Below are 25,869 nucleotides of genomic sequence, written 5' to 3'. Positions count from 1 at the left end.
CCCGCACTAAGGATCTCTTCGCCATTCAATCGATTCATCTACCACAGTTTACTCCCTTGGTGGGCTCGTTCGTTCATTCATTCACTTTTGCTCATATTTGCATATTTGGGGGGGCCCCGCGCCGCGCCACTCTCTCTCTCTCTGTCTTTTCATTATTTTTACTTTATGCTTCCAATGTTGGCTTTCTTGCAGCTGGCGCTGTCTGACGTTCCGGCGTTCCGGCCGACCGGCGGCAATCATCGTCGGCGATTTGGCCGTCTCCGCCACCACGGTCCCGCCTACACACAACATTGCCTGTGCCTGTGCCACGCCGCCGCCACGCGATTAGGTTCTTCGCCGGTTTAGCAACCTGCTTAGCGGTGGGCCACACCGTCCCCTGGTGTCACCTGTTTCACGGGTTGCGCTATAGCCTGAAGCGGTGCGCACCTGTGGCTGATAGCGCTTCGTATCACCACCGATTTGCATCAGCCGGCCTGGCCTTTGTCGTCGTCTTCGTCGTCGTCGTCGTCGTCGTCGTCTTCGTCGACGTCGACGTCGTCGTCGGATCCCGTTCAACAGGTGAAGAGCCTCTGCGCTCCGCACACACCTTCGACGGGGGTTTGTAGCTCGATCTCTTTCTTCAGAGCACCAGAGCGGCTAGGCACGACAGCTCCCAGCTCTCTCTAGCCTCTCGTTGTCGGCCCGTAGGCCCATCTTGCTAGGCGTTCGTTCTCGCTCTGCCAGATCTGCCTGGCTGCAGCAGGCTGTGGCTTGATCTGTGTTGCTCTCATGCTCAGTTGAACGCCGCCAGTCGTCTACGCATCCGTGATCGCGCGATTGCGCGTGAGTGAGTGCGAGAGCACTAGAGCGAGCGAGCGGGGCGCGAACGGGTACGATCGGTTCGCGGGTCCACGTTGCCAACCGAAACCGAACCGAACCTCTCCCGAACCCGTATATACCCGTAACGGGCCGCGGGTGGGGCTGACACACGCAGGCAAGCAGGTCCGGGTCCGGGCTGGTGGGGAGAGGGGCCGCGGGTGGAGGTGGGGAGCGGAAGGTGGTAGTAGCGCGCGCGCTGGTGTGCTGTTGGTGGGGCGCACTCGGCCGCGACCGCGTTTCGGGGGCTTCGAGTACTCGCGCTGACCATCGATCTGATCACAATTGTTTTGACTATGGCGTGTTTAAGTTCGTCCAGTCGGGTGTGTGCCCGCGTGGTGCAGGAGAAACTGTGTCAGTTGGCTGCGGCCACATCCAGGAGCCCATCCGGACTGCTGCAGCAGCAGCATTCAACTGCTGCTGGTGCAGGTGCTGGTGCTAGTGGTGCTGCTACCAGTAGTGCTGCCGTGTCCGGTTCGGTGATCGGCGGCAAGGTGATGTCGTCGATGGTCAGCGGTGGCCACAGTGGTTTCGGGCAGGGCAGTGTTGGAGGTGGCGGTGGTAGTACCGTGGTTACCGTGGGCAAACGGACCGTGCTGTTCCCGCTGTTCGGTTCGGAACCGGGGATTCCAGGCCGAGCGCCAGCGCTGGGAGCCGCTAGCGCCGCTACGGTTACCACAGTGCGCAGCTTTTACAGCACCGCGGGCGACGCTGCTAGCTACACTCAACCATCATCGTCGTCGTCGTCGTCGTCGTCACGCGTCAAGCATCTGGGCGTTCCGGTGATCGGCCGCCGGACACCGCCAGCAGCCGTTCCGCTGTACGACCGGAGCCAGGTGAGTGCCAACGCCGCGTGTGTGCCGTGATTTCATGAGTGTGTGTGTGTGTGTCAGCTGCTGTCAACATCCTATCAGCTGCCATCAGGATCCCTGGTTCCCAAAACCAGAGAAGTTTCCATCCCATCATGTCACGCCGACACGGACATCATCCTTTCAGTTGACTGACTGATGCCCAGTGTTGAGCGTTCAGACTTTCAGGTTCTTCCAACCAACTGGTACCTGAGTGTAGCGTGTAGCGATTGCATCGAGCGATCTAGATATCGAGGACCTGACTGTATGGTACTCGTGGATTTGAATTTCGTGAGCTGACGGGACGGTCAGTACAACTGAGGAATCAGGGAATTAGTTTCACATACGTCCACGCTTTCCACGGGTCCACGCTTCGAGATCGCTCCAGCAGGTTCACCGTTGGTAGACCAAACACTAGCACTGACAGAAAGTGTGTGTGAGAGAGATACCGGATGTGTGTGTTTCCATTATTGGGGCTCTGGTTGTTTAGTTCTTCAGAGCCTCGCCAGTATACTAGACTCGCTAGTATACTAGACTAACGAGGCTCGGGTGCAGCTTATGTCTGCGCGCTATAGCCGTAGAGACTGGACGAGGGAGCCACCGCCAGCCTTTGGACGTATTGGTGGGCTGTGACCAGTAAGGAAGGTAGTCAATGAAATCGGCCAACATCGGCGTGCGAGTGGATCGCGGGCTGAAAGAGATAGTGAGAAAGAGAGGGAGGGGGGGGGGGGTGAGGGGGAGACGCACCACACTACGGCATCTACTGGCGGATGCCACAAGTCCCCTGGCCGCCCTGGTCTGGCCGCCGACAGGTGTTCGCTGTCTGGTCCGGGTTTAAACGCCAAAAGGGTCAAGGAATTCGGCCAAAGCGCGTCGAGTGAGGCCCAGCGGCCTCATAAATCGCCGCGCAACGCCTGCAGACTGCGTCGGCTGTGGCTGCAGTGCAAAAAAAAACCGCGGCAAAAAAAACCGCAGCGACGCAGCCACGAAACTAGAAATGAAGAAATTGTGGAAAGTATCACACTTCACAAAAGAGAAATGTGAATTGTAATGGAGAAAGCACCACACCAGGCAGGGGCCTCAGGTCTCAGCTTTATGGTGGCTGCGCCCGTGTGCGCCGCGGCGCGCCTGTAAGCGAAGAAGTGGTTGGCTCAGCAGCGGCAGGTGTGAACGGGGGGGGCCGAGGCACCGAGAGGACCACCTGATGCCGCCTGATGGTAGGCGGACCGAAATTGAAACGCGCGTGACGCATGAGAGCGTTGTGCGAAGTGTTGATGGCGAAGCACTGGAGTACCGTCAGCGTGTTGGACTTCCGGAAACCGACCTGCCGCCTGGCGCTGCATGGCGGTGCAGGGCTCTCCAGAGTGTCCCTCAACACACATACGAGCGGGTTGACAATAATCATTCTGAGCATCTTCCTCGGGGACGCGGACCGAATAGGATTTTGATCAGATCTGGAGGTCTGGTTCTCCATGTCTCAGATGCGTTGGTGAGCACAGTATACGCCCAGCTGTGACCGTTTCTCCTATGCGAATCTCTTATGGTGTCCATCTTGACACCTTGACACGTGATAGGTGAAGCTCGAGACGACTTCGAATTTCGAACTTTTCCACATGTCTGTTGCATAAAATTGACAGTATAAATTGTTAAATTAATGTGTATGTGTGTGTTTGTTAAGTTTGTATGAAGTGTAACAGAGGCAAATCCGGCGGGCCCGAGAGTTCGAGTCGTACACAAACACCAGCTGATTAGCGCGCTCTCTGAACGATGGTGCCGTTTATCCAACTTCAATCATCTATCAACCCCATCCATCATCGGCTCTCCTTCGGCATCTGTGTCATCTGGCTCGGCCTCGGCCCTGGTTGCGTCTCCGTGTGTCCGTGTGTGTGTCAACGAGTTCGCAATCGCTGGCGGGTTTCCGTTTTTCCAAATGTGAATGGCTATGGTTCAATCTCCGGCAAGATTCCGTTGTTCTGCACGGTCACAGCAAGTTATGGCGCTAGGCAAGAAGTAGCTGGTGTCATCGCACCGTGGGGCGTCTGTAGCTTAATCCATCTGCCAGAAGACCCTGTGGACCACTATCTCTCTTTCCCTCGCTCTCGCTCACGCCGTGACACAACAGAGTGATATACGTGTTACAATGTTGCGCAAAGTAAGCAAAGCCTTCCTATTCCATAGTACACCCGACCCGGGCATGGGTTTGTCAACGTTTGCCTGCGCTGCGCGCGCACCTCCCCCTCCACTGGTCCGATCCGGTATGAGATAATCGATCCTCACGCCACAGTGTCAGGCTAGTAGCCTAGTACGGAACCTGCTCCAAACATCCATTATTATTTGGATATTAGCACCAGCACACCCCGGAGCCGGAGGTTGTTTTCAAGGTCTCCCTCACTCACGGCCCCGTCCCGTTTGCTTGGGCTAACGCTGGGAAGATGAAGATCCCAACACACGGAAGTCTTCCTCCTCCCTCGGAGAAGTCGTAAAGGATCCCTATTTGTAGGTCCCTGAACACTCGAGGTTGTAGTCCAGAGTTACCGTAGCGTTTCGGAAACTAGCCCAGTGGCTCGGTGTCTCTTTTGGTCTTGGAGCTCTGCTCTGCTTCCAAGATCTTGCTTGGTGGCCGAGTTCGAGAAAACGAGATCCATATGTTTTGGGTACTGTGTTGCTGCAGTTTCTCAGTGTCTCACTCCCCTCGAGCGTAGGTTGCTAACGGGTCTGACCCCCAAAGTCGTCAACTATGTCATCATTTTCCCTACGCCGCAGGTTGCTACATAATCGCCTGGGCGCGCGTTATCCAGTTTGTCCGCCGCCGCCGCCGCCGCGTTTATTGTGAGAGAGATTTCTACTTTGGGCTTCTTTGAACGACTTCATATGCTGGGGGGCTAACGTATCTCGCGGTGGCTTCTATTGGCCCATCTTGGTTGGCGTGTGCGCTGGTGTGCTGTGACCTGGTTTGTTCGTTGCGAGGACCTGCCAGGTCTCAGAAAGATCCACCCCACCTGCGCTGCGCTACTGGCGCGAGGCACACACATATACAAACGTCGGAAAACGGGCTCCGAAACCTTGCGCGCCTCGGACCGTGCTGACATTTCGAAATACCGCGCTCCAAAAACCAGCTTCGGTTGATCGGTTTTAATTTGACGTTCACAACGAACGAACCTGCCGTGCCGTGCCTGGGGCCGAGGTGGACAATCCGGATGTGTACCTTGTCTACGCGCGTTCGCTGATAGTAGCGGTGACACTCATCATCATTACATTCTCCACGTGGAGGGCATCAGCATATCATTGAGCTGCTGTTGGGCATGGTTTAGACCAGCAACACAACAGAGGCAGCTTTCTAACGCAGTGACATTGGAGCCCACCTCTAGTACATGGATTGGAAAGTCTGGGGCCTAACACGTATAGATGGCGATAGTTTTATTGCATTCACCGCTTTTCCAGTTCCAGTATTAACCTTCAAAAGCAAGCTTGTGTCATTAAGCTCCGACAGATCACAAGTCAATAAAACAGCTGAAAAAAATATAAAATTTGAACTACGAATTGCTCCCACATCGACCGTATTCGCCAGCTTTGGCTCCCAGCGACTACTGGCTATTCGCAGACCTCAAAATAAAATGCTCAGTGGTAAGATATTTCGCTCGAATGAAGAGGTTGTGACTGAATCTGAGGTCTATTTTGGGGCAAAAGATAAACCATTACACAAAAATGGTATGGAAATGTTAGAACCGGCGCTAGGGAATGGTTGCGAGGCTCTTGAGAAGGAATACGTGTTGATGAATAAAACCAATTTTGCACCAAAACGAATGCGTTTTCTTTATGAGGGCCGGATTTTTTCAGCCGCAAGTGTTATCGGAACCTAAAGCCGAACCCCGACCTGGAACTCGGCGTCCGAGCTGGCGTCCAAGGGGTCCAAGTCGCTCGCTAGTGGACCCCCATTTGCCCACTCGGACAGGCTCACCTCACGGCGGCGGTACTTATGTGGTATCAGTTTGCTACTCAGAAGGATACCAGTTCCAGAAATCCCGATTCCCAAGACTCCTGTCTGTTTTGTGGCAAGTGCCGTGGCGAAGCGTTGAGGGGGACTCACGGGGGACCCACTTTTGGGGGAAAGCTCAGCGCCACGGGCCACGGTTGATAAATAGGCGATGGAGTCCAAATGTCACCGTCGTCTTGCTATCGCCCGGGGCTGCTTTTTTTTTTGCTGTGTTCAGGGTGCTAATGTTTGGCCTCGTTTGGCGTTTCAGGTCCCGCGTGGCCATTGAAGAATTGCGTCTCCCGATATCCCACATCCATCTGCTCGCCGTGGTCCAATCTGTTTCGTTCCGCTATCCGCCCGTCTAGGTTTTCCAGAAGTTCGGCTGGCCGTACCGTACAGGCTCTGGGTCCACTCGGACGAGGGTTACAGTAAAGCAGGACACGTGCCGCTACGGGCCCTGGAATGTCGGTGCCCCCGTAACAGCTTGTCCACTTGTTCCGCGGAATGCCGGAGCCCGACGACGTGTCGATCGGCCCGCCTTGAGCGATCACGACTGCGTTTCATTGATGTATAACCCCCGGTGCGCGATACATGAGAGCCCGTGAGCCGGGCTCTGTGATGTGGGAACGCGGCTCTCTCAACGCAGCGCTCTGACGTCCGGAATCGGATTCGGAATGCTGGTCTGGTCCACTGTCCGACGCGGCCGTCGGACTTTCTCGAGCGCTCCTCACCGAAACTAGTTCTTTTTCTTTGCGCCCGCAGTGTTCGTTGTTTTACTCTTCAGCCACTCTGCACCGTGAGGAGGAGCGTGTGTGTTGAGTGTGCGTTTTGTGTGCGTTGCGTGTGGAGAAATTTAGGAAGCTGTGTGCTGCCAGCGACCAGCGATTGCCAGCGCGTGATATTTCGCCGCTGACCCAGATCCGACATCCGACTATCGGACGGTCCGGCGTCGGAGACCGTCGTCGGTCGTGTGTGTGTGTGTGTGTGTTGGTGTTCTGCGCCGGCCATCAGGTGTCGGTGTGTAGCCCTGTTGCCACGGTGGTTCACTGTCTATCATCGAGGTTCTCTTTATTTATAATTTCTCCCGGCTGACCTCGAAATGCTCGAATGCGCCAAAAGCGCAACACTACGGTACGAAGAACCCGATACGGTACTCTGCTACCTGCTGATGCTGGTGGACATTATCAAGAGTTGCGAACCGCTTCTGGGGCCAAACTGATGGCCCTGTCAGTGACCAGCGAGCGCTGACCACATAGTTTTGGCGGCAAACATTGGAATATTAAGTGGTTCATTAGGCCGCCACGGAGCGGGTGAATAGGGCTGATCGACCGGCACCTTTGACTTGGGCGAGACGCGAGTTGGCGACCATATCATGTCTTGTGTCCGGCTTGCGTTGCCAAAGAGAGATAGTCAATAGGCAGGAAGGGCAGAATCTGATGCCCGCCAACCTATGAACCTATGAGGCCATTCTGCAGGCTCCAGTGTCGATTCGCCGATTTATTGAGGATCTCATGTGAAGCATCAATATTGGGCCAGCCCCAATATTTGTTGTCCTGCGAGACGTTGAGGTGAGATGAGCTTTAAAAGTGTATCCCCGAATTGACACGGAATCCCCCTGATGTCCTCGAGAAGGGGTGGGGGTGGGGGTGTATAGATGGGTGCCCAGGCAATAGGCCAGGCCTAAGCGCACGAGAGCGCGCCCTGTGTTTGCGCTAGACAGGCACTTAGTTCATGCTGCTTTGGCGCTGCTATATTCGGAGCCCCATACCCCAGACGCCACAAGTACGGGACGTCGTGCCGCTCATCTGCGAGTTTGGTCAACTGTCTCTCTCTCTCTCTCTCTCTTTCGTTTTCTCTCTTTTCCCCGCCTACCTATGCTCCACCAATCGTCATGAAGCTCATGTCATGATCGGATCACTCAGAAACAGATTTTAGAAGTCTTACGAACCATCGAATGCAAAATGTGGCTCGACGTCAGGTAATCGATAGTCTAAAATCCAGACACTCGATGGATCACCCTGTAGATGGTGGCAATTTTTGGAAGATGGCAACGAAATAAAAGGGCAACATCTATCATAAAAGGGGTGTGCGAAGACAAACCAGTAAACGGATCACTCAATTATCCACAACAGGACAGGACAGTACAATGAAGTGATCATGCTCAACCACAGGTTATCTTGATTTCCCACCTTTCCGAAGTCAAGAATAACCGTGCTCCGTATATTCTGGACTACTGACTGATGTGTTCAACATTTTTTCGGGCCATTAAATGAGTTGAGTCACTCCGGACTTGGGGCGCACCCAGAGATCAAATTTTCTCTCTCCATCTTTATCCCCTTCTACCGCGAAATTGTAGACGTTGGACGTACTGGGCACTGTAGTAAAAGTTAGTCAAAAGCCTTTCGTAATCAGGAGCCACCCAATGCTGTGTGATATGCCCTTCGGGAACGAGATCACCTATGCGGGCAGGACAATCTCTTCTCATTACCTTCGCACAGGAGGACATCCCATTCACTTTTTGGCGCCTCATCGCCAAGATGTTTGTGCTGGTCCTGTGCACTGTGCACTTGGATGCATTCATTCCTTCGGGCGTTCCTCCCTTTCACTGTTCGCACAAGCTGTTGCTGCCGTTGGTTTGCAGTTGGTTGTTGTTGTGGTGGTTGTCTCTCCCAGAAGATGCACGTGCGCGCAATGTAATCGAGGTCAAGTAGGATAGAAAAACGGCGCAGACGCTTCTTCGAGCACTGTGAAGTGACTAGTGACTGGTCGTTGTTAGTGTCATCATAAGCAGCAGATAAATGTTGCTACCAACCCCAACCACCAAATACCAGCACTAGAGCCAGCATGTCCAGCGGACCAGTATTCTTGCAAAAAAGGAGCATCATAGACACAGGCCTCGGAGAAGTTAGGAATTCGATGCACTCGACTGTAGACACAAGGGGTGGTGTCTATTATAAATCCCAGTCACGGCCATCGTGGACTCACGCTAGACATCCATGTCATGTACACCGATCTTGTTGCTCCGACAGTGCGTGCGGTAGCCTGTGTAGTGTAGTGCAGTCTCGGACACTTACCTTCAAACACGAACATGCCGGAGAGGCTACTACAGATCTGTGTGGTGTTTTTGTTTTACTTGGAATGCCTTTCTGCGTCCAACAATTTCGGTGCACTTTCGGTGCGCCGAATCGAAGGGGATGAGAACCAAAATTCAGGGCCGCCGTCACACAGGGTTGGAGCGCTGCTGTTCCATCTCGATTTCGGTATGGGCCCTCGCGCTTTCCGTCCATACTTTAGACGATTCAGTTATTTTCGGATGATCGATAATGACCTCCCCCATTGATCTTTTCGCAGTGCACCTGCGTCAATGTACCTCCTATATGGTTTGCGGGGTAGTTGTCCTGCAAACAGATGTAAACAGTTGCAACAGTTCGTCGTCACTGGGAGGACGGGGGTCCTCCCACGAGCGGTGGGTGCACAGCAGAAGAGAATGGCCAAAGCACAGAAGAGAAACGAAACGGTTTTCAAGATCAACCAGTGGTCGACCTCGAGAACACACACACACACACGTATCAGAGGCATAGTGTATGACAGATCGTTTGATTCAAGTAACATTTCGGTACAATCTCTGCCATGAACGAATGGAATGCTTCCGTCCGATGTCTCGAAGATGGAACACACGGGGGTGACGTTATGCAAGCAACTTCTACAACTTCCGTAGATGTCCCCACGTCCAGCAGAACGTTCTGTCGCGTTGACGACAAACCCTGTTGACTGATGGTGTCCATCAGCAACTTCGACGACGACGACGCAACTCCCCCAGGTCCGCAGACCAATGTTCGCCGCACTTCATCTGGCCCCTTGGTGTTGGGGCTTGGAGGCGAGGCTCCGTGGGGTCTCAAACAATAATCACAGCTGTGTGAGCATCATCCGACAGCTGTGTGCTGTGTCCCTGTACGGTGCAACGCCACGGTGACGGTGCATCGGCAGGCACCGTTGCATAAAACAGGTTGTACCTGACTCACTTTCTCTGTCTCTCTCTCGCGCCCCACTTACTCTCTCTTTCTCTCTTTTTCTGTCTCTCTCTTTCTGCCACCTCCTCCACTAGCACTGTGGTGGTTTCGCTGCTTTCGCTTTCGTTTGGTCCGACGACCAGCCAAGGTTTCGCCTGTCATGTGTGTGCTGCGCGCTCTCTATGTCTCTTGTCGGTCTCTGTCTCGCAATTGTGAAATGTTCGCCGACAAGTGCCATTGGCGATGGGTCCCGAACGTGTGGTGACCGTGTTACTCCATCGCATCATCGGTTCGAGAGGTGCCTTGTGGTGGTCTATGGTCTTGCGTCGTCCTGTCTGCCTGGTGGGAGATTACTGCAGAACTGTAATGCTGCTGCTGCTGCTGCGGTCAGCTGATCACCTGACGGACAACCGGACGACCGGAGGGACCCAGGACCTACCAGAGTACACAAACAACCACCCCTTGGATCTCAAGTGTGGCACGCGGTGTGCAGTGCTGCCACACGACACACGCGCCGCGGTGCGGAACCAATCGACCCGGGCCTCGGACCGTGACGTCTGTTTGACCTCCTCTTCACGGCGGCGTCGTCCGTGGCCGTTTGCAGCTGGCCCTGATGTGACTTACGCTGCTATTGGGGTTGGGGTTTGCCCTTGCCTTTGCCTGAAGTTGTGGGCTATGATGGGAGTCTTGCGAAGTCGTCTACCGTGCCTATCGGGACGATTGTAGGCATTGTCAGCAATGACATAGAATTAACTTGTGAAACTTGAGAATGAATTCTGGAATCACGACCAAATCACCCATCAAACCTGGATGGGCGATAGCCAGTTCCAAGATCTCCTTTTTCTCCAAGGCTTGTTGTTCGACCCTTCCAAACACAACCATCCTATGTAGGGGCTTTCTCTTTGGCTCGAGTCTGGGCCTGGATGTTTTGATTTTGTTGTTGTGGAAAGTCCATGAGGATGGCGGTGTTTGACGAACGAACGGAACGGAATTGGCAACGGAAAGCACCGGTGGTAGGTCGGCACGGTGCTAATAGTGGTAGTTTGACACAGCTTAGCAAATGCGGTGGATCATGGCGCTTTGCGTCACCGCTTTGCGATGTGATAATGCCGCTGTGCTGTGCACACCCTCTGCATTGCTTTGCATCGCGTATCGGATGCTCTATTCGCCATTTGCAAAACCGAGCGACGATTGTATTTGTAATTAAATTACCTGCCCCAATTTGCCGACCGACAACTACGCCGAGATCGGGGAAGCACACACCAACTATGGGTGCTTGTACCCCCTTGAAAACTGATCCACGGTCGAGCAGTACCGATCTCTTATCGCTCGTGTGTGTGTCTGGTGTGGAGCGCTTTGGAAAGTTTGATTGATTTTTATCCTATTTTCTACGCTTCCATATTTTGTCGACTCAACTCGCGCGCGCTTGGTAGCGTATTGTAGCGTGCCTGTGGAGCGTCTGGCCAGCCTTGTAGATCCTCGAGATGTTGAACTGCTGCTCTACTGCATGCTGCCAAAGAGAGCTTAACGTATCGAGAAAAGGTTTGACAAAAAGTAAATACATGATTTTGAAGGTTAAGATGTGTACTTCTGTTCCGGGGGTTGATGTAGCGAGCGGTGACAGCAGAGTGACCTGTCGAGTTGGTCGACGACTCGTCGCCTCGTCGTTTTGCACTCTCGCTCGCTCGCACAGACCATTCTGAAACGTTTTACTAGAGGTCTAAGCCTCAACAGTAACTCCAGAAACTGAGTAGTAGGGACAAACGATCCTTGGTCCATCCAGGGATGGATGCTCGTGTCATGGATACCTTAATGCCGAATCGAATGTGACGAACAGGATCCTAGTGGATCTTTCTAGGCAGTTCCCCTGATTCTGAGATGTAGCACGAATGAAACCTAAAATCGTAACTTACGATATAGACGATGATGACAGATGAACTAGACCAAAGGGTAGACCAAAACCAAGAAAGTTGATCGCTGGAGATGTTTTGTTGGTCAGGCCATGTCTTAAGACGGAAGGCCACATATTGTTATTATTATTACCCAGACAGACACACACACACACGCACTCCATTACACACGGTACACTGACAGTATCCTCATTCGACGCTTTTTTGAAGTCACTTGCAACGCCAGTTCCGTCGTTTCGAGTCTGACGTTCCGCATTTTCGGGGGGCTTCTTCCGGTAGGTGGTTTCACGGAGAAACCTGCAGCAGAGAGGGATCGGTATGTCTGTGGAGGGTCGGTTTGGCTTCGTTTTTTGCTAAACGCAACCACCCCCCGCTCCCCAATTCTGTTCGTCTCGGTTCCATCGGCACCAACAGTCCTGGCTCGCTACCTGGCGCAACTTTGTAGCCACTTTCTCTTCGGCGCAGTTTATGTTTCCAATCCGCACGCCGTTCATTTCTCCCTTTCTTTCCCTCGCCTTTCTCCCCCCCCCCCCTCCTTCTCTTTCTCGCCCTCTTTCGTTTTGTACTCTGGTGGCGCGCGGCTGGCTACCTGCCTTCGGCACGTCTGCCTTGTCCGCAAACGAACGGCCCTGGCCACGGATGGACGGACGGACTGACGAACCCCCCCCGGTATCAAACATCTCTCACTTTCTACAGGCATACGCACGCACGCACACCAGTGCTTCTGTCGCTCCACCGCCTGTGGAATGTCGTTGCGCGGTCCTGCGCTTGTAGCGACGGAAACGAGTTCCAAGATATGTTGAAGTACTGTGGCTCTGTAGTTGTTCTTGGACGTTCTGGTGGGATGCATCCTTCGGGAACACATGGGGTGCAGGTTTTTCTGGGATTTCAATTGAAAATACCGACCGATTTAAGCAATCTACTGGCGTCTAATGTCACCAGATAATCGGTCTACGATCGGTCTGGTCTGCGCTAACCGATAGTGCCGATAGTGCCGATGGTGGTCTGCAAGGACTGGCTAAATGGTTGGAGGCCAGCCACTGCACTAACGTTCAAAGTGCTGCTGCTGCTGCCATCTACAAGAGCCGGTTCCGAGCCTGGGTAGCAGGCGGCGGCAGATCTGTGGAAGTGACGAGGGCCCCCCTAGGCCACACAAATTTTAGCTGCCGTGTGCTGTGCCTAAACCGCACGTAATGAGGTAAGTAGGGCACTCCGTGTGTTCGTTGAACAGAGCATTGAGAACGCATTGCCCATGCGTTCGTGTGTGTGTGTGTCCCAGTTGCAACCGATGCCGTTACCTGGCCACGATAAATCTGGAACCTCGAACCGGCTTTCCGGGTTGTCCAGTATTAGTCGACTCTGCAATCGCCTTTCCCGAAGTCAGCGATTGATTGACGAGCGAGCGACTGACAGATCATAGTCTGTCTGTCTGGGATTGTCTACCGGGAAGGTCGAGTTAGCTGACTGCAACGGCACCTCAGATATTGTTTGAATGCAACAACAAACACAGACACACACACACAGACCACGTCACGTCAGATAAGTAAGAAGCGCCTACGCTCTGGATGGTGGTGTCACATACACCTGGCTGAAGCTGGTGAAGTCCCGGCCAGCAGCGAATGAAAGTAAATTATACGGGGACCGGTTTGGCACTTGATTCATATCGACATATGAGCCCCCGACGGGGGGGGGGGGCGGTCTATCGGTGGTGTGGAAGCAGCTTTGATTGCAGAGCGTGTGAAAGGTCAGCCAGCGGCATCCGACAGCGACACAGTGCCCTAATGGGGCAGAGTAGCGTATTTTGCTTCTCTTTCTTGTCGCTCCGGCTCACCCAGGGCTAGCCTGGTTACGCCACGCCACGGTTCTCCAAAAATAGGCGCGTAAAGCTTGCGACGCGAAGAATTGCCTGCCTGATGTGTTTGCCTTTCGACGTCCGGTTCCGCCGGTGGGCCCACCACTCTCTTCTTCGCCGGAGTCGGCAGGTCTGTGGCGGCAGGTCTAGCAAAGTTACATCACCGCCTAGGCTAGGTGGTCGATTTGGCGGCTTTCGGCGTCTTCGAGCTGATTAAATATTCTATCTTTTTCGTATCCCGCCTTCCGCGAAAAAACTGGCTGGCTGGCTGGCTGGCTGGCTGGAATGGAGCGAAACGAGCGCGAGGATATGCTAATGAGGTGCTTTGCCCTCTGAGACTGTGAGGCTGCCTGCCTGTGCGTTGTGCCGAAAGTTAGGACACTCCACCTGTTGTTAATTAAGCAGCTCTTCTTTTGGGCCACTAAACAGGTTTTCACCTCGGGCAGCGCTCTATGGAGTTCTCTGAAGAGTACCAAAATAAATCACCTCTCAACAGTCGAAGTGAATCCACGCCGGTAGGCATTTTATGCTCAGGGTTCGGGGTCGCTTACCGAGGGGGGGAGTGTTCTAAGCAAAGTTCGGAAACCATGGACCGATAGGGGAATGTTCATGATCGGTCGGTGGTTGATGGGATGTGCCTGATGCTTTCGATTCTTAGGACGACATTTCTAAGCGCCTTTCCTGTAAGTTGCTCTAACATAATTTTGTTTCTATTTCTCATCCTCCCTGGCAGAAGGGCAACTCCGGCGTCACACTGCATCCCTGTATGCGAGGCTACAGCTCCGTGCACACACAGCAGCCGGCTGGACCGATCCGGGAGTACAACATCGATCCCTACATTCTGCTGGAGGATGAGCTGAAATACATCTTCGAGGATATCAGACAGGTGAGCGCCGGACTCCCGGTTCCGAGAAAAGAAACGATGCCAACAGCCCAGCCCAGAAGAAATTGAGACCGGAGTAGGCGCCTGCTCCAGGTCTTTTTTTGTCTCTATCGACGCAATCCCGCCCTCTCAAAAGGGACCTACCATGACTCTGTCCATCTGGACGGCCTTAGGAGACTTTGCGCCATTCTCATGACAGGACCAGCCCACCGGAGCCGGGCGAGGCGTACACGCTGCACGACAGTTAGGTCATCACCAACCCGAGATGTCTGCGCCGGAAACATGACATTGAGAATCGAAGTTGTGAAATCGATAATCTAACCAAGATGAACCAGAAATAGTGCAACCTTCACGGCTAACAGTGGAATTTCAAGAACAGTCAAGGCACACGGACACACACTGTGGAAGCTGTGGTGTCTCTCGAGAAGTCCGTCGTCTTTCGTTTGTGCATTCATAAATAAGGCCCCGTCCGTTTCGCTGAGAAAAAAAAAAAAAGAAAACGAACACCAGTTTAAGTCTAAGCTCTTAAAGCTTAAAGCGCGCTCGTCGACCTTTTCGGTCGGTCGGTCGGTCGGTCGTCGGGGTGGGTCGTAGCGTCTTCGCTTATCGGGTTCGAATCGATCATCCGCGGTAGATCCGGGCGGCAGGCGGGCAGAGATTAGTGGTGATTAGCCTCGAAGTCGTCCCTCGAGCTCGTCGTGTTGGTCCACCTCGTCTGTTCGGCGCACAGTGCTGTTGTCTCACATTTGTAGCACACCCCTTCCTTCTGGGAATTGAAATTTCCAATGCCCGCCGATGATGATACTCGGCGGCGGTGTGTGGCAGGTCCGAAACTGGTTGTCCACATCTGGTTTTTGTCATTCTTTCTTCTACTCTTTTTTTTTTGTTTTTTGGTAAAGTGTTACCTTGCGCCGCAGACACACACACCTCAAATGCGATGAGATTCCCTTGGAATTTTGAGCAGGGTGGGCCGGTTTGAGATGACGGCGGGTCGTGATGATGGGGAAGGTTTTGGGTGTGCCATTCGGTGTTAGGCTTACCGGTGCTCACACACAGAGCCTTTTCAGCGGAGGTAACCGGACAGAATGGCCCACGGTGTCGGCTATAGGTGTCGACGACAACGCTGATACGGCGGTGTAGCTGAAATAGCGCGCCCAGCACGAAGTTCCACACCGCAGTGGCACACCTTCTTCCCACTGGTCCCCACGGGCCGATGCCACATCGATTGTGGGGATTGCGCTTGAATGTGTCACGGATGAGCGAACGCAAGCTGGTAAACTTTGGTGTCTTGCCGAAGCGATGTAACATGCCCGGCCTTCGGATCGGTAGGCTTTCGAAACGAGTTTTCTCGGACGTCGCATCTGTTGGAACTGTTGGATTGCAACTATACCCCCCATACTCACGGAAGGAGCGGGATATTCGTTTCATCAGTTTTTCCAGTCGTAGTCTTGGGCCAATCTTGGGGTTAAGGAGTGTGCTCCATGTCGTCCCGCCCTCGCGCGAATACTAGGGATCTTGGGATGTTTTTGGGTGTGTATCCCAAGAACATTGGCAGTGAACCCTTAGTGAACAACGGCCTCCTGTTGAGAATTGTCTGTGTTCCCCTAGAGACAGATGGCTGGCTGGCTTATCCTAGTGCAGTGCGCCAGCACGGTTCAATGACCAGAGTTGGGAAAGACCCAACCTTTTATCGCTAAGCGTAGAGAACTGGTTCTTGGATAGAATTCCCTGCGCGAGGGCAACGGTTTTGCGCGAAAGGTTGCCTGCCGCAGGGAAAAAGGAACAAAGGTCTGAATGAAAAGGAACAATGGACGCTCCAGGCGGAATGTAACGACTTCTCGGTCGGACTTCTCTTAACACTTTATCTCTTCTCCTTCTCATCCACCCGGAACAGGAAATCAGCCGCGCCACAAATCACCAAGAACTGAACAAAATCGCCGTGTACTACTTCGACGGCCAGGGGAAAGCGTTCCGACCGATGGTGGCGATGCTGATGGCGAAGGCCCTCAACTACCACATGCACAACGAGAACAGGTACGCGTTGCAGCATCCTTGCCCCCTGCCGAAGTAGGGGGTAGGGAGTAGATTATAGTATGACTGACAAAAGACCGAAATACGCTACGGGGGCTACGCTGCTGTGGTGCAGACGACTCGTCTTCGCGCCATCCTGTCAGCCACTTCCTGTGCGCCGTGGTCGAGGCTCGTGAACGTCCGTGACCCGCACGGTGGGAAGACTGAACACGAACCACCCAATGACCCCCAGGAGAGAAGGAAGAGATTCGGTTCGGTGGCGTAGAGGTCAAAGGTCTGGTGAGGTTCGCGCGTACGTACTCTTCCTTGAGGTGAAGGCTGGGATCAGCTTACCATTGCAACGTGCTTCCAAATGTTTAAGGTCGGTGTCTGTGACAACCCCTAGTGGTCTCTCTCTCTCTTTTCGGTTCCCTCAAATCGAATTATAAAAATCCCCGCCAAGAGCCTGGGGCTAGTAGCGAGAGATAAGCAGAGTGAGAGCGAAAAATAGTGACAGAGAAAGTGTGAGAGAGAAAGAGCGAGAGTAAAAGAGGACAGGTGTCCGGTTTGGGGACGCACACACACACACGCACACACACACGGCTACGCATTCGTCGGCGCTGACGTTTGCAGAGGTTCGTGACCTGCTGGACGATGCTCAAGGCAGCGTGACGTCAATGGGGCTCGATGCGGTCCAAGAAGGGACTCCGTTGCTTGTCTTTGATATGGTTAGCTTTTAATTTTGCACATTCTGTGTTGGGTTGGTCTGCTTCAAATACCACCTGGCTGTTGACTGTTTGGCACGATTTCGGCTGTCAAAATCTAGGCTGTCAAGATGATAGGTAACACCAGCACCAGCAGCTAACAGTGGCTTGTTCTGCTTTTTTCTCGCAGAGCAGAGGATGACCCTGAAACCCTGCCATGTCCCGCCGGTGTAGGCGAGGATGTGAGTTGTTCATTGTATTACATGGCGTTAATGTTCATATCTTGACTCTTCTTCGACTGGCCAGCGGAAGATGTGAAGCATCGATCGATCTTCAAATATTTGCGTGCCCATTCAGGAGCCGGCTGTTGCCGAGAGCCGATTCCCTGCAGCTGTGTGCATGGGGGTACCAAATTAGGGATCCCCAAGCAACACCTTTTATGAATAGTACCTACCACACCAAGAACTCGAGCAGCGAGCCGCATGTTGAGCTGAGCGACCATTGGCCAGCCGTTGGCAACAGTCCAGTACGGCGGCGGCCATTTTGCAATGTTCCTCAAAACGAGAAATCGTCTAGAAATGCTTCTAGAAATGCTTGACGTATGACACAATTCATTCATCCATTTCACCCAATCGCCTCTGCTAATCAGTGTCCTCTGTTTCTGCTTTCTTTATCTCTCATCTTCCAACTCCAACATAGCAACATAGTGAGCGCACAGCGGCAGATAGCGATGATTTCGGAAATGATTCACACCGCCAGCCTAGTGCACGACGATGTTATTGATCAGTCATTCGCCCGGCGCGGCAAACCGAGCGTGAACGTCCTTTGGAACCATAAAAAGGTATGTTCACTCCCAGCGACAGCAGTAGCAGCAGCGCCACTAGCAGGTGAAAAGCCTTACCATCCAAGTCCCCATCCAGGTTCGAAAAGCAAGAAAAAGCTCAATTTTATGGTTCAAAATGCACTTCATTATTCAGTATCGTCTCCCTGAATCAGTACACCGTGTTCCGGAAGAAATTCCAATGTATGAATTCCATCCCTGAAGAAGAGAATCCGGTAGTGGTTCCAAAACACACTTCCACAATACTGTTCTGTTATTGGAAATAAACAATGAAAAAGAAGGGGCCTGTAGGGGCCTTCTCCTAAATCTGTTTCAGTCACTCGACGATTCTTCAGTACGATGTTCTGCATTTTTCCTACGTTGCTACGGTGTTACTAGTGTTTTTGGACATCCTTGACGTGGATCGTTTACAATGCTGGTACGACCACATTTAAATTCAGCAACACATCTTTCTGTTGCACTAATTGAAGTCGAAGAGTCCTTTTAACATTCGTTCATAGGTTTCGTTCTTCTCGCGGATAAGCGGCGATCTGGAGATTCGTGTTTCGACAAGTTATCTGAGCCCCGTGACGTATAGTTTCTATCTTTGGACTTGTGTTAGATTCTTCCTAATTTCATTTATATCTCAGACTCTCGACTAATTCCAACTTCAATGTGCATGGCTATGTGCTGCATACAAAATGCTCCAATCGGTTCTTCTTCGAGATGTGGATCTGTGCAATGCAGTGAGGAACCGACGGGACGGCGTTTAGCGCGCTCGGTCCAAAACCTTGAAGTCAGACCAAACGTCAGATGTGTTAGCGGCATGCTGCTACTGGCGCTGCTCCGTTCTTCCGTCGCTCCTTGTCGCTCTGTTGGTGGGGGGGCGTACAGGAATCCAGACACACAGCCGGCTGCCGGTTTTGGTTGGCCGGCAGTCTTGTCGAACACCTGAAACACCGATGCGTCCCCGGCGATGGGAGCAGAATAAATTACCATACAAGTTCGCGCGCGCGTGTAGCTTCACATCCGCCTTCTCCGGTTGCCTGGTGACAAGCAAAAAAAACAGGTACACCGAAATCCGCGCGCTGTTGACCACCACACCGCCGGACAAGGTGCAGCGCGCATGACCTAGCGGCAGCAGCAGCAGCAGCTGGTGTGCAATAGCTGGGCTGAGCCGGGCGAGCACTGATTATCATTCATGAAACGGCGTTCGGTCGGTTCAGTCGTCCAGGCACGCACGGCTCTCCGCGGGGAGCTCCGCGGACTTCGAACAAACAACCGGGACACCATCTCCGGGCTGTTGCCTTGCCAGAAACATCTGTCAGTCAACGCGCGCGCGCGCGCGCGGGTGTCGCCGGTGGGCCACTGACTGAATCGTGCAGGGCTGGTAGGTGGTGGCCCGACCTTGATTTGTACCGACCCATAAGCACGTGCACGTGGAGTGGGAGCAGGACGGGTGCTACTAATTGCTGCGAACTTGGTAGTCCGCCTCGTAGCTTGCCGTTAATTGGTCCCAATCCGATTCGGTCCGGGCAAGCGCATCATGATTAGCATAGCGTTCGTTGACGCATTTCGCTACTGTCTGGCAGGTAGTAGGAAAAGTAGTAGCAGCAGCAGCAGCAGGCATCGCCATTGCTTGCTGCGCTCAATTCAGAGTTCCGCGCCACGCCACGTTCGGTGCAGGAGAAAGCGATGTTGTTAGTTGGCCCCCAAGCCAGCCCATAGGTGTTAGTTGCTCGAGGCTCGGCTTTTTTTTGGAAAGGCCGTAGACGCCTGTTTCGCTCGAAAATATTGTGCGAAAACAACACTTGAAAGAAATAATGTATTATCAGTTGCTTCCGTTTGGCCAAACACTAAAGTCACTATCTCTACTGTCAACAACTGCACCCTATAGCCCGGACCTGGAACCAAGAGATTACCATTACCTTTTTATCGTATTGCAAAAATTCCTGAGACATAAGAATTTGCGATCCCAGAGAAGGTTGTGAAAATAGACTGCTAGAGCCCGAGCCTGTTCCAGTCTTGCGAATAGTGTTTACCCTCTTATCGAGCGCCAGCGCCCATCCGTGGAGTCCGCTTCTTACTTAATGCTGCGGGGAACCGCTGTAGCCGCACCCCTCGCACAACCTCGATGAATTGATGAAATGCTTAAATGAAACTATTATATCTACATCTATTTACTTATCGACCGCTCCGCTCTTTGTTTTAGGTGACACAAGCCGGTGACTACATCCTTTCGGTCGCCTCGATGCTGTTGGCCCGCCTGAAGCACGACGAAGTGACACACATCCTCAGTCAGGTGAGAGGCGCATACGGTCAGACGGTTGCCGAAGCCGGATCCGGAGAAAACGGAAACGGGGACATTGGTTTGGTGGAAGCCTTGACACAGGCGCGTTACGTTTGCGCGTGGGGAGGGGCGGAAATTTAGGACCAAGGTGCGCCCCAACGACGAAGAGGAAGACAAAGATTATGATGATGGCGATGCAGATGCTGATGATGATTGATTCTCCACGGTCACGGCAATTTATCAGCGCGCCCGCCGATTGCCCGGCGTTTGTGGATGCGATCGGAACGGAAGCGATCAGATATGCGAAAATCTGTTTGTGCGTTCGTGTGGGAGGAAGGGTTTGCGGGGGGTGCTTCGTTGAGACAGGTGACACGGTGAGAAGGGCTCTTAGTCAGCCAGCGTGAACATACCGGGGAATGCAGCGAATCGGACAAAAAAACGAACGTTAAATGCCTGGAAAAGGTAGCTCACCAACACCGCGGACCGCGGAAGAAAGGAACGAACGGCGGAAGGGGTCACTGGATGGGTTGGGATGGGAAGGTTGAAGCAGATCTGCCGAGGGAACTTTGTAGGCAACAGACACATCTGTTGAGTTTCGTGAAAGTTGTGTGACAGCGCGCCGAAGCGCCGTGGAGCAGATGGAGCGATGGCTGAACAGTAAAATTCCAATCTCAGCGTAGCGCGCTGGCGGGACTTGAAGAGTGTTGATTTTATGCATTGTTGTTACGTCAAAATATGGTTGCACATGCGCGGATGCAGCATATTAAGGAGCTATCGGCGTCGGCGTCAGTCACAGCGATCGGTTTCGCGTTGGTTACGATTAGGTCTAATCAATCGCTACGAAGCATTTTAACGCTATGTCTTGTGCTCGTAACCCAGACCATCGATTCGCAGGCCGGAGTCTCGCTCTCTCTTGCCAGCTTTATTACCATCTTCACAGGGGATTGTTTGGAGTTCTTCTCACGCCGTACCCGAAATGAAGTCTCCGCGTGCTGCGCCGCCGCGTCTTCAGCTACACTTTCCGGGCCGAGGAATTTAAAAAATGCCGCATCTCGCCGTCGTCTTCGTCGTCGTCGTCGGTGTCTCTCATTTCGCGGTGTTGGATCAGTGACCGAGCGCGCGCGCGCTCGTTCGCTCCGCGGTCCACCAGTTCCTTTCACTTTTGCGTGAAGTGCCGAACATGGTGCCGCGCACCACGAGCCGGAAACTTTCGCCTGGTCGGGGAGCGGCGTAAGAATTTCTCCCACTTTTACTGACCGGGTCCGGTCAATGGAGCGCTACACGAAAACCATCGCACGAAACGACTCACGGTTGCACGACGGAACAGCAATGTGCAGGTGATTGTCAGGCACCTTACACTGCAGGTGATGACTGAGCCATCCTTCATCCTCCCCTCGGTTTTAAGCCATCCGCCAGCGAAGCGTTTTTAAAACATGAAACGTTTACGTACTTGTTTTTTACGGAACCTTCAGCTTGAAATACTATGTACTATCTATTGGGACATTGACTTTCTCCCATCTTTCTGGCGCTTCCCGTAATTCCGTTCGATAGAACTTCTCATCTGTAGAAGCAAGCCAGTCAGAGGTTCATTTTTCAATGCTTTCATAAGAAGCGAACCGCTGTGCTGCTAACTCGTTACCGATGCAACGGAACGGAAGTAGTTCAAAGATGCAAAATATATCTTTTTATCCATGTTTAAACATTTATCTCCTTTTTATTTAAAGCTTGCTTCAAATGCATTAAAGGTCCAGCATCCATTAAAATACGATGACTTTCGAAAGCACCTTTCTTCATGTGGAAGTAATGAGGAAGTATTAACTGCAAAAGCGCTTTGCCTGAAACAAAAGTCGACATTTTCAGATGCTTTCAAAAGATGTTGTTTACAATTTAACCGAAACGCCTCTACTACGTTAGATGCGTAATGACAGTATTTGTGACATTTAGTGAGTAATGCCATCTATATTGTAAAACCGCATGAATTAATTCAAAGTCCTACGTATCTCGGTACGTATTACCAGAAAACATAAACTGTTAAGTCGTTGAGATGTTGTTCGACTTTAAAACATATCTCTAGTTCCCATCCTAAGACCAGTCCACCTACTTTTCGCGGGGCTACTACATTTGGGGCAGTTGCGACACCAAAGGCAGAGGCAGCGCCTGTCTCGTTTTGTTTCGTTTCCGGGTCCGGGTGTTACCGACGCGAGCGAGCGACCGGACTAGGGTCGCCAACTCGCGAATGTTGGTTTTTGGGTTTCGGGCCAAAGCTTGCTTGCTTGCGAAACAAGGCCGGGTGACGTCAGCGAATGTATATTGTGGTGAAGTGCTTATCGGGCAATGCCTGCCTGCCTGCCGTTTTACGAGCTCGTCACTTACGCCGGCGGCGGCTTTCTCCAACGTGCGCAGCGGTGTTGCGTTATTTATTGCCTGCGCTGCAGTATGGCTGCATTTTAAGCAATCCATTCATCCGGCAGTTTATGCTTTCTTTACGCTTCATTGCGATGTTCCTCGATTAGTTTGCCGACGAATTGCAAGCCACCAGCTTTGAAGTTATAAAATCCGGCCCGTCGGCAGTCGAACGCACGTAACTCATGGCCGTGTGCTTTTCCTGTGTGCGCGCCCCCAAATAGCCTTAATTGTTAGCAAATTTGTCTGGATTGGAAATCGTACAGTGGGAGAATCCGGGAAAAACCCCGAACAGAAGATCCGAAGGTCGTGCGCGGAACTGAAAACAAGACAGATCTAATGGTGCAGCGTGCAGAGCGGCTGCGTTCGATGGGCACTCCTTCCGGACGGTTCCTTCGGTGGCCTTCCTAATGCTCACACCTTCCGTAGCCGGCGTAGCGGCCGCTTCCGCTTAATATGGCGCTGTGTGCTGTGTAACTAATTGCGGTGGCATTTTTTCGTGTTTTGTCCGCCAAAACGGCAGGCAATGCGCCGGATCAGATGGCACCGATTGGTCCACCGGTGGTGGCCCTGACATTAGGTGGCCGTTTAAGAGGCCGCGCTCTGTGTACGTTCGGTTCGCTTCGGTTTCGGACGTGCTAGAAAACAGATGGCGTCGAAACGCGTCCTTTCGCTCAGTGCGATGCATACGAATTCAATGCCCGAAGGGTCATTCAGTGCTGATGGCTGTATAGCTCGGTGACCTTAGGCTGGCGGTAGGCTGGTAATGTAGTGTTCAAAGTATTCTGCTCAATTTCACCGCGTCACCGATGGGCACGCGGAAATGCATTCCCAATTATCGTCTTCAGTCATGCGGATATGGGGGTGAGCAAGAAAAGCTGGTCAAAGCCTTCGAAGCTCCCTCTGCCCAAACAATGCCATCCGGATACAAGGTCATCCGCTTCACGAGTGAGTGATCCAATCAACGCCAATCCAACGTTTATCCGCCATACCGGGGCCTGTATGAGACGATTCACCTTCGGGCTCACTAAGTCGCTGTTCCGTTTTTGTTATAGTTTTTGTTTTTCGCATTAACTTCCCGTTATCTGCGACTGCGTGGCAAAGAATGGAACGAATGTGTGTGTATTTGTGGGTACGGAGGCATTTTCTTTTGGTGTGCCGAAAAACAAATAAAAAACAAGAGAAAAGGGGTTCGTATCTGAAAAGTACGAACGAAAGACTTCGATGCGCGAACAGGCGATGAACTCCCGAACTCTACGGGGAACGGGTTGGTTCTCGAAGGTGGATCAATTGTTCGTCTCCTCGTCCTTACGTGGGTTTCCTTGGCCCCTTCTTCGGCCGGGGGAGATGGCGAAACACGGAACAAACAAAACTACAGGGTCACCGAACGCGACGAATGCGTTTATGTCGGGTCGGTGTCGTTCGTGGCCGCGAAATAAATTCTCTCTTTTGGTTTCGCTAATTCCTTGGAAGGTCCGCCGGGTGGTGTCGCGTCGGGAACGGGCCGCTTTTTTCCTTCCTTCTGGGGTTTGTTGCTTTTTGGCCGATCAATCGTACCGAGCCGAGTCAAATGACCTAGAGAGCAACCGAGGAAGCACGAAGCAAATTACGTTCACTCCAATACAAACACACACATACGCGCACCCAAGTGTACTCGTTTTTCTACGCACTTTCCACGGCATGCGCGGTCAAGTTCCTTTTCCCGCGTCGGAACCGAACCTCGAGAGCCGTGGCGCGCAGTAAAATGCGATTTACTGAGACACTGGAAAGGGGGTTGTAAACATATATGATGCTGCGCACGGGGTGAACCGCCCAACCCCCCCGCCGGGTGAAGTACACGGACACAAAGCGCAAGATAATGGCCTATTAAGCCACGCGGACGTGTGGCTGAACTTTTGATGCTTTGGACCGATGGTTGGGGTTGGAACCCTCAAGCCTCTAAACCGGTGGGAAGGCTTTACCCGGGCTCGGGCGACGGTCACGGTCATGCCACGGTGTTCCCTCCACCGGTTTCTGTTTCGCGCGGAAGCGCAGAGTGTTTCCGTGGGGGCACCCCTCTTGAGGAAGCCCCCACGCGTTCGCGGTACAGGACGTCAACCCACATGCCGGTTTGTCGCTGATGTCAGTATATTATCGTTTTGGGAAAAATAAATCGTATTCTTCTGCTGCGCCAGAGACAATCTTAATCTCTGATCTTTATCTTCTGATGCTGATGCTTACGGCGAAGTTTGTTGGGTGCGTTGCCGACTATCGACGGAGGCACCAATTAATTGACCAATGATTCTTCCGCTTCTTACCAATATTAAAATACTAGTTCTGTGTCATAACCGGCATTGCGTCTTTCCTTACTGTGTCTTCTTTCTACTTGCTCTAGGTGCTCACCGATCTGGTGCAGGGTGAGTTTATGCAGCTCGGCTCGAAGGAAACGGAAAACGAACGCTTCGCCCACTACTTCACGAAGACCTACCGCAAGACGGCCTCGCTAATAGCCAACAGTTTGAAGGCGGTAAGCAAGGGTGATCACCGGTGCCGTAGCTACAGCTGGCAGCACACGGCGTTTGGGCGATCAGGCGATTAACAAACATTTTTCGTTGCTGCGTTCACAGGTGGCGGTCCTGTCCGGTGCCGACGATCAGATGGCTGAGCTGAGCTTCCAGTACGGCCGAAATCTTGGGCTCGCGTTCCAGTTCGTCGACGATCTGCTAGACTTTGTGTCGAGCTCGGAAGCGATGGGCAAACCGGCTGCCGCCGACCTGAAGCTGGGGCTGGCTACCGCTCCGGTACTGTTTGCCTGTGAGAAGGTAAGCTTCCCGAGAGTCTGTGAAGCAGCGGAGTTCCCTAACACTTTTGCTTCCGTTCTCACGTTGCCACAGTTTCCCGAGCTGAACCCAATGATACTGCGCCGCTTCCGCGAACCCGGCGACGTCGAGCGGGCCTACGAGCTCGTCCACCAGTCGCAGGGCCTCGAACAGACCCGCTTCCTGGCGCGCAAACACTGCATAGAGGCGCTCCGGCTTGCCTCGCAGATCAGCGAGTCGCCGTACCAGAAGGGACTCATCGTGGTCGGTGACTTTGTCCTGAATCGCATGAAGTAGTGAATCCCGAGGCGCCAAACCCGACCACCACCACCGGTTTGAAGAACTCCCGGTGGCAGGTCGTTCGGACACCGGACCGACACCGTGACACACGCTGGCAGATGAAGCCGGGAAATGGCGAGAGAGGGAGAACGATACAGATAGCTACTGCTAACAAATGAATGAATGATTTGCTGTGGTTTTTAGCATCAGAATGTGGAATGCTGTTGCCGT

At 52.8% G+C, this 25,869-nt stretch overlaps 2 protein-coding genes across 2 annotated transcripts; both read left to right on the top strand.

Moving 5' to 3' along the window:
- Positions 1-1,151: 1,151 nt before the first annotated feature.
- LOC128267021 (putative lysozyme-like protein) lies at positions 1,152-9,072 on the top strand. The gene is made up of 2 exons (XM_053003815.1): positions 1,152-1,691; positions 9,031-9,072. Exons 1-2 carry the CDS (start codon positions 1,152-1,154, stop codon positions 9,070-9,072), a joined length of 582 nt encoding a protein of 193 aa, XP_052859775.1.
- Positions 1,587-25,661, top strand: LOC128273433 (all trans-polyprenyl-diphosphate synthase PDSS1). The gene is made up of 8 exons (XM_053011400.1): positions 1,587-1,691; positions 14,185-14,337; positions 16,229-16,374; positions 17,760-17,889; positions 20,081-20,170; positions 24,936-25,067; positions 25,168-25,362; positions 25,435-25,661. The coding sequence occupies exons 2-8, from the start codon at positions 14,218-14,220 to the stop codon at positions 25,654-25,656; spliced, it is 1,035 nt and encodes a 344-aa protein (XP_052867360.1). The 5' UTR covers positions 1,587-1,691; positions 14,185-14,217; the 3' UTR covers positions 25,657-25,661.
- Positions 25,662-25,869: the final 208 nt, after the last annotated feature.

The sequence above is a fragment of the Anopheles cruzii genome, chromosome X (genome assembly GCF_943734635.1).
Source record: "Anopheles cruzii chromosome X, idAnoCruzAS_RS32_06, whole genome shotgun sequence".
In the NCBI taxonomy this organism is placed as follows: Eukaryota; Metazoa; Arthropoda; class Insecta; order Diptera; family Culicidae; genus Anopheles; species Anopheles cruzii.
The sequence above is the reverse complement of the archived record's forward strand: the minus strand, read 5'-3'. Positions and strand labels throughout refer to the sequence as shown.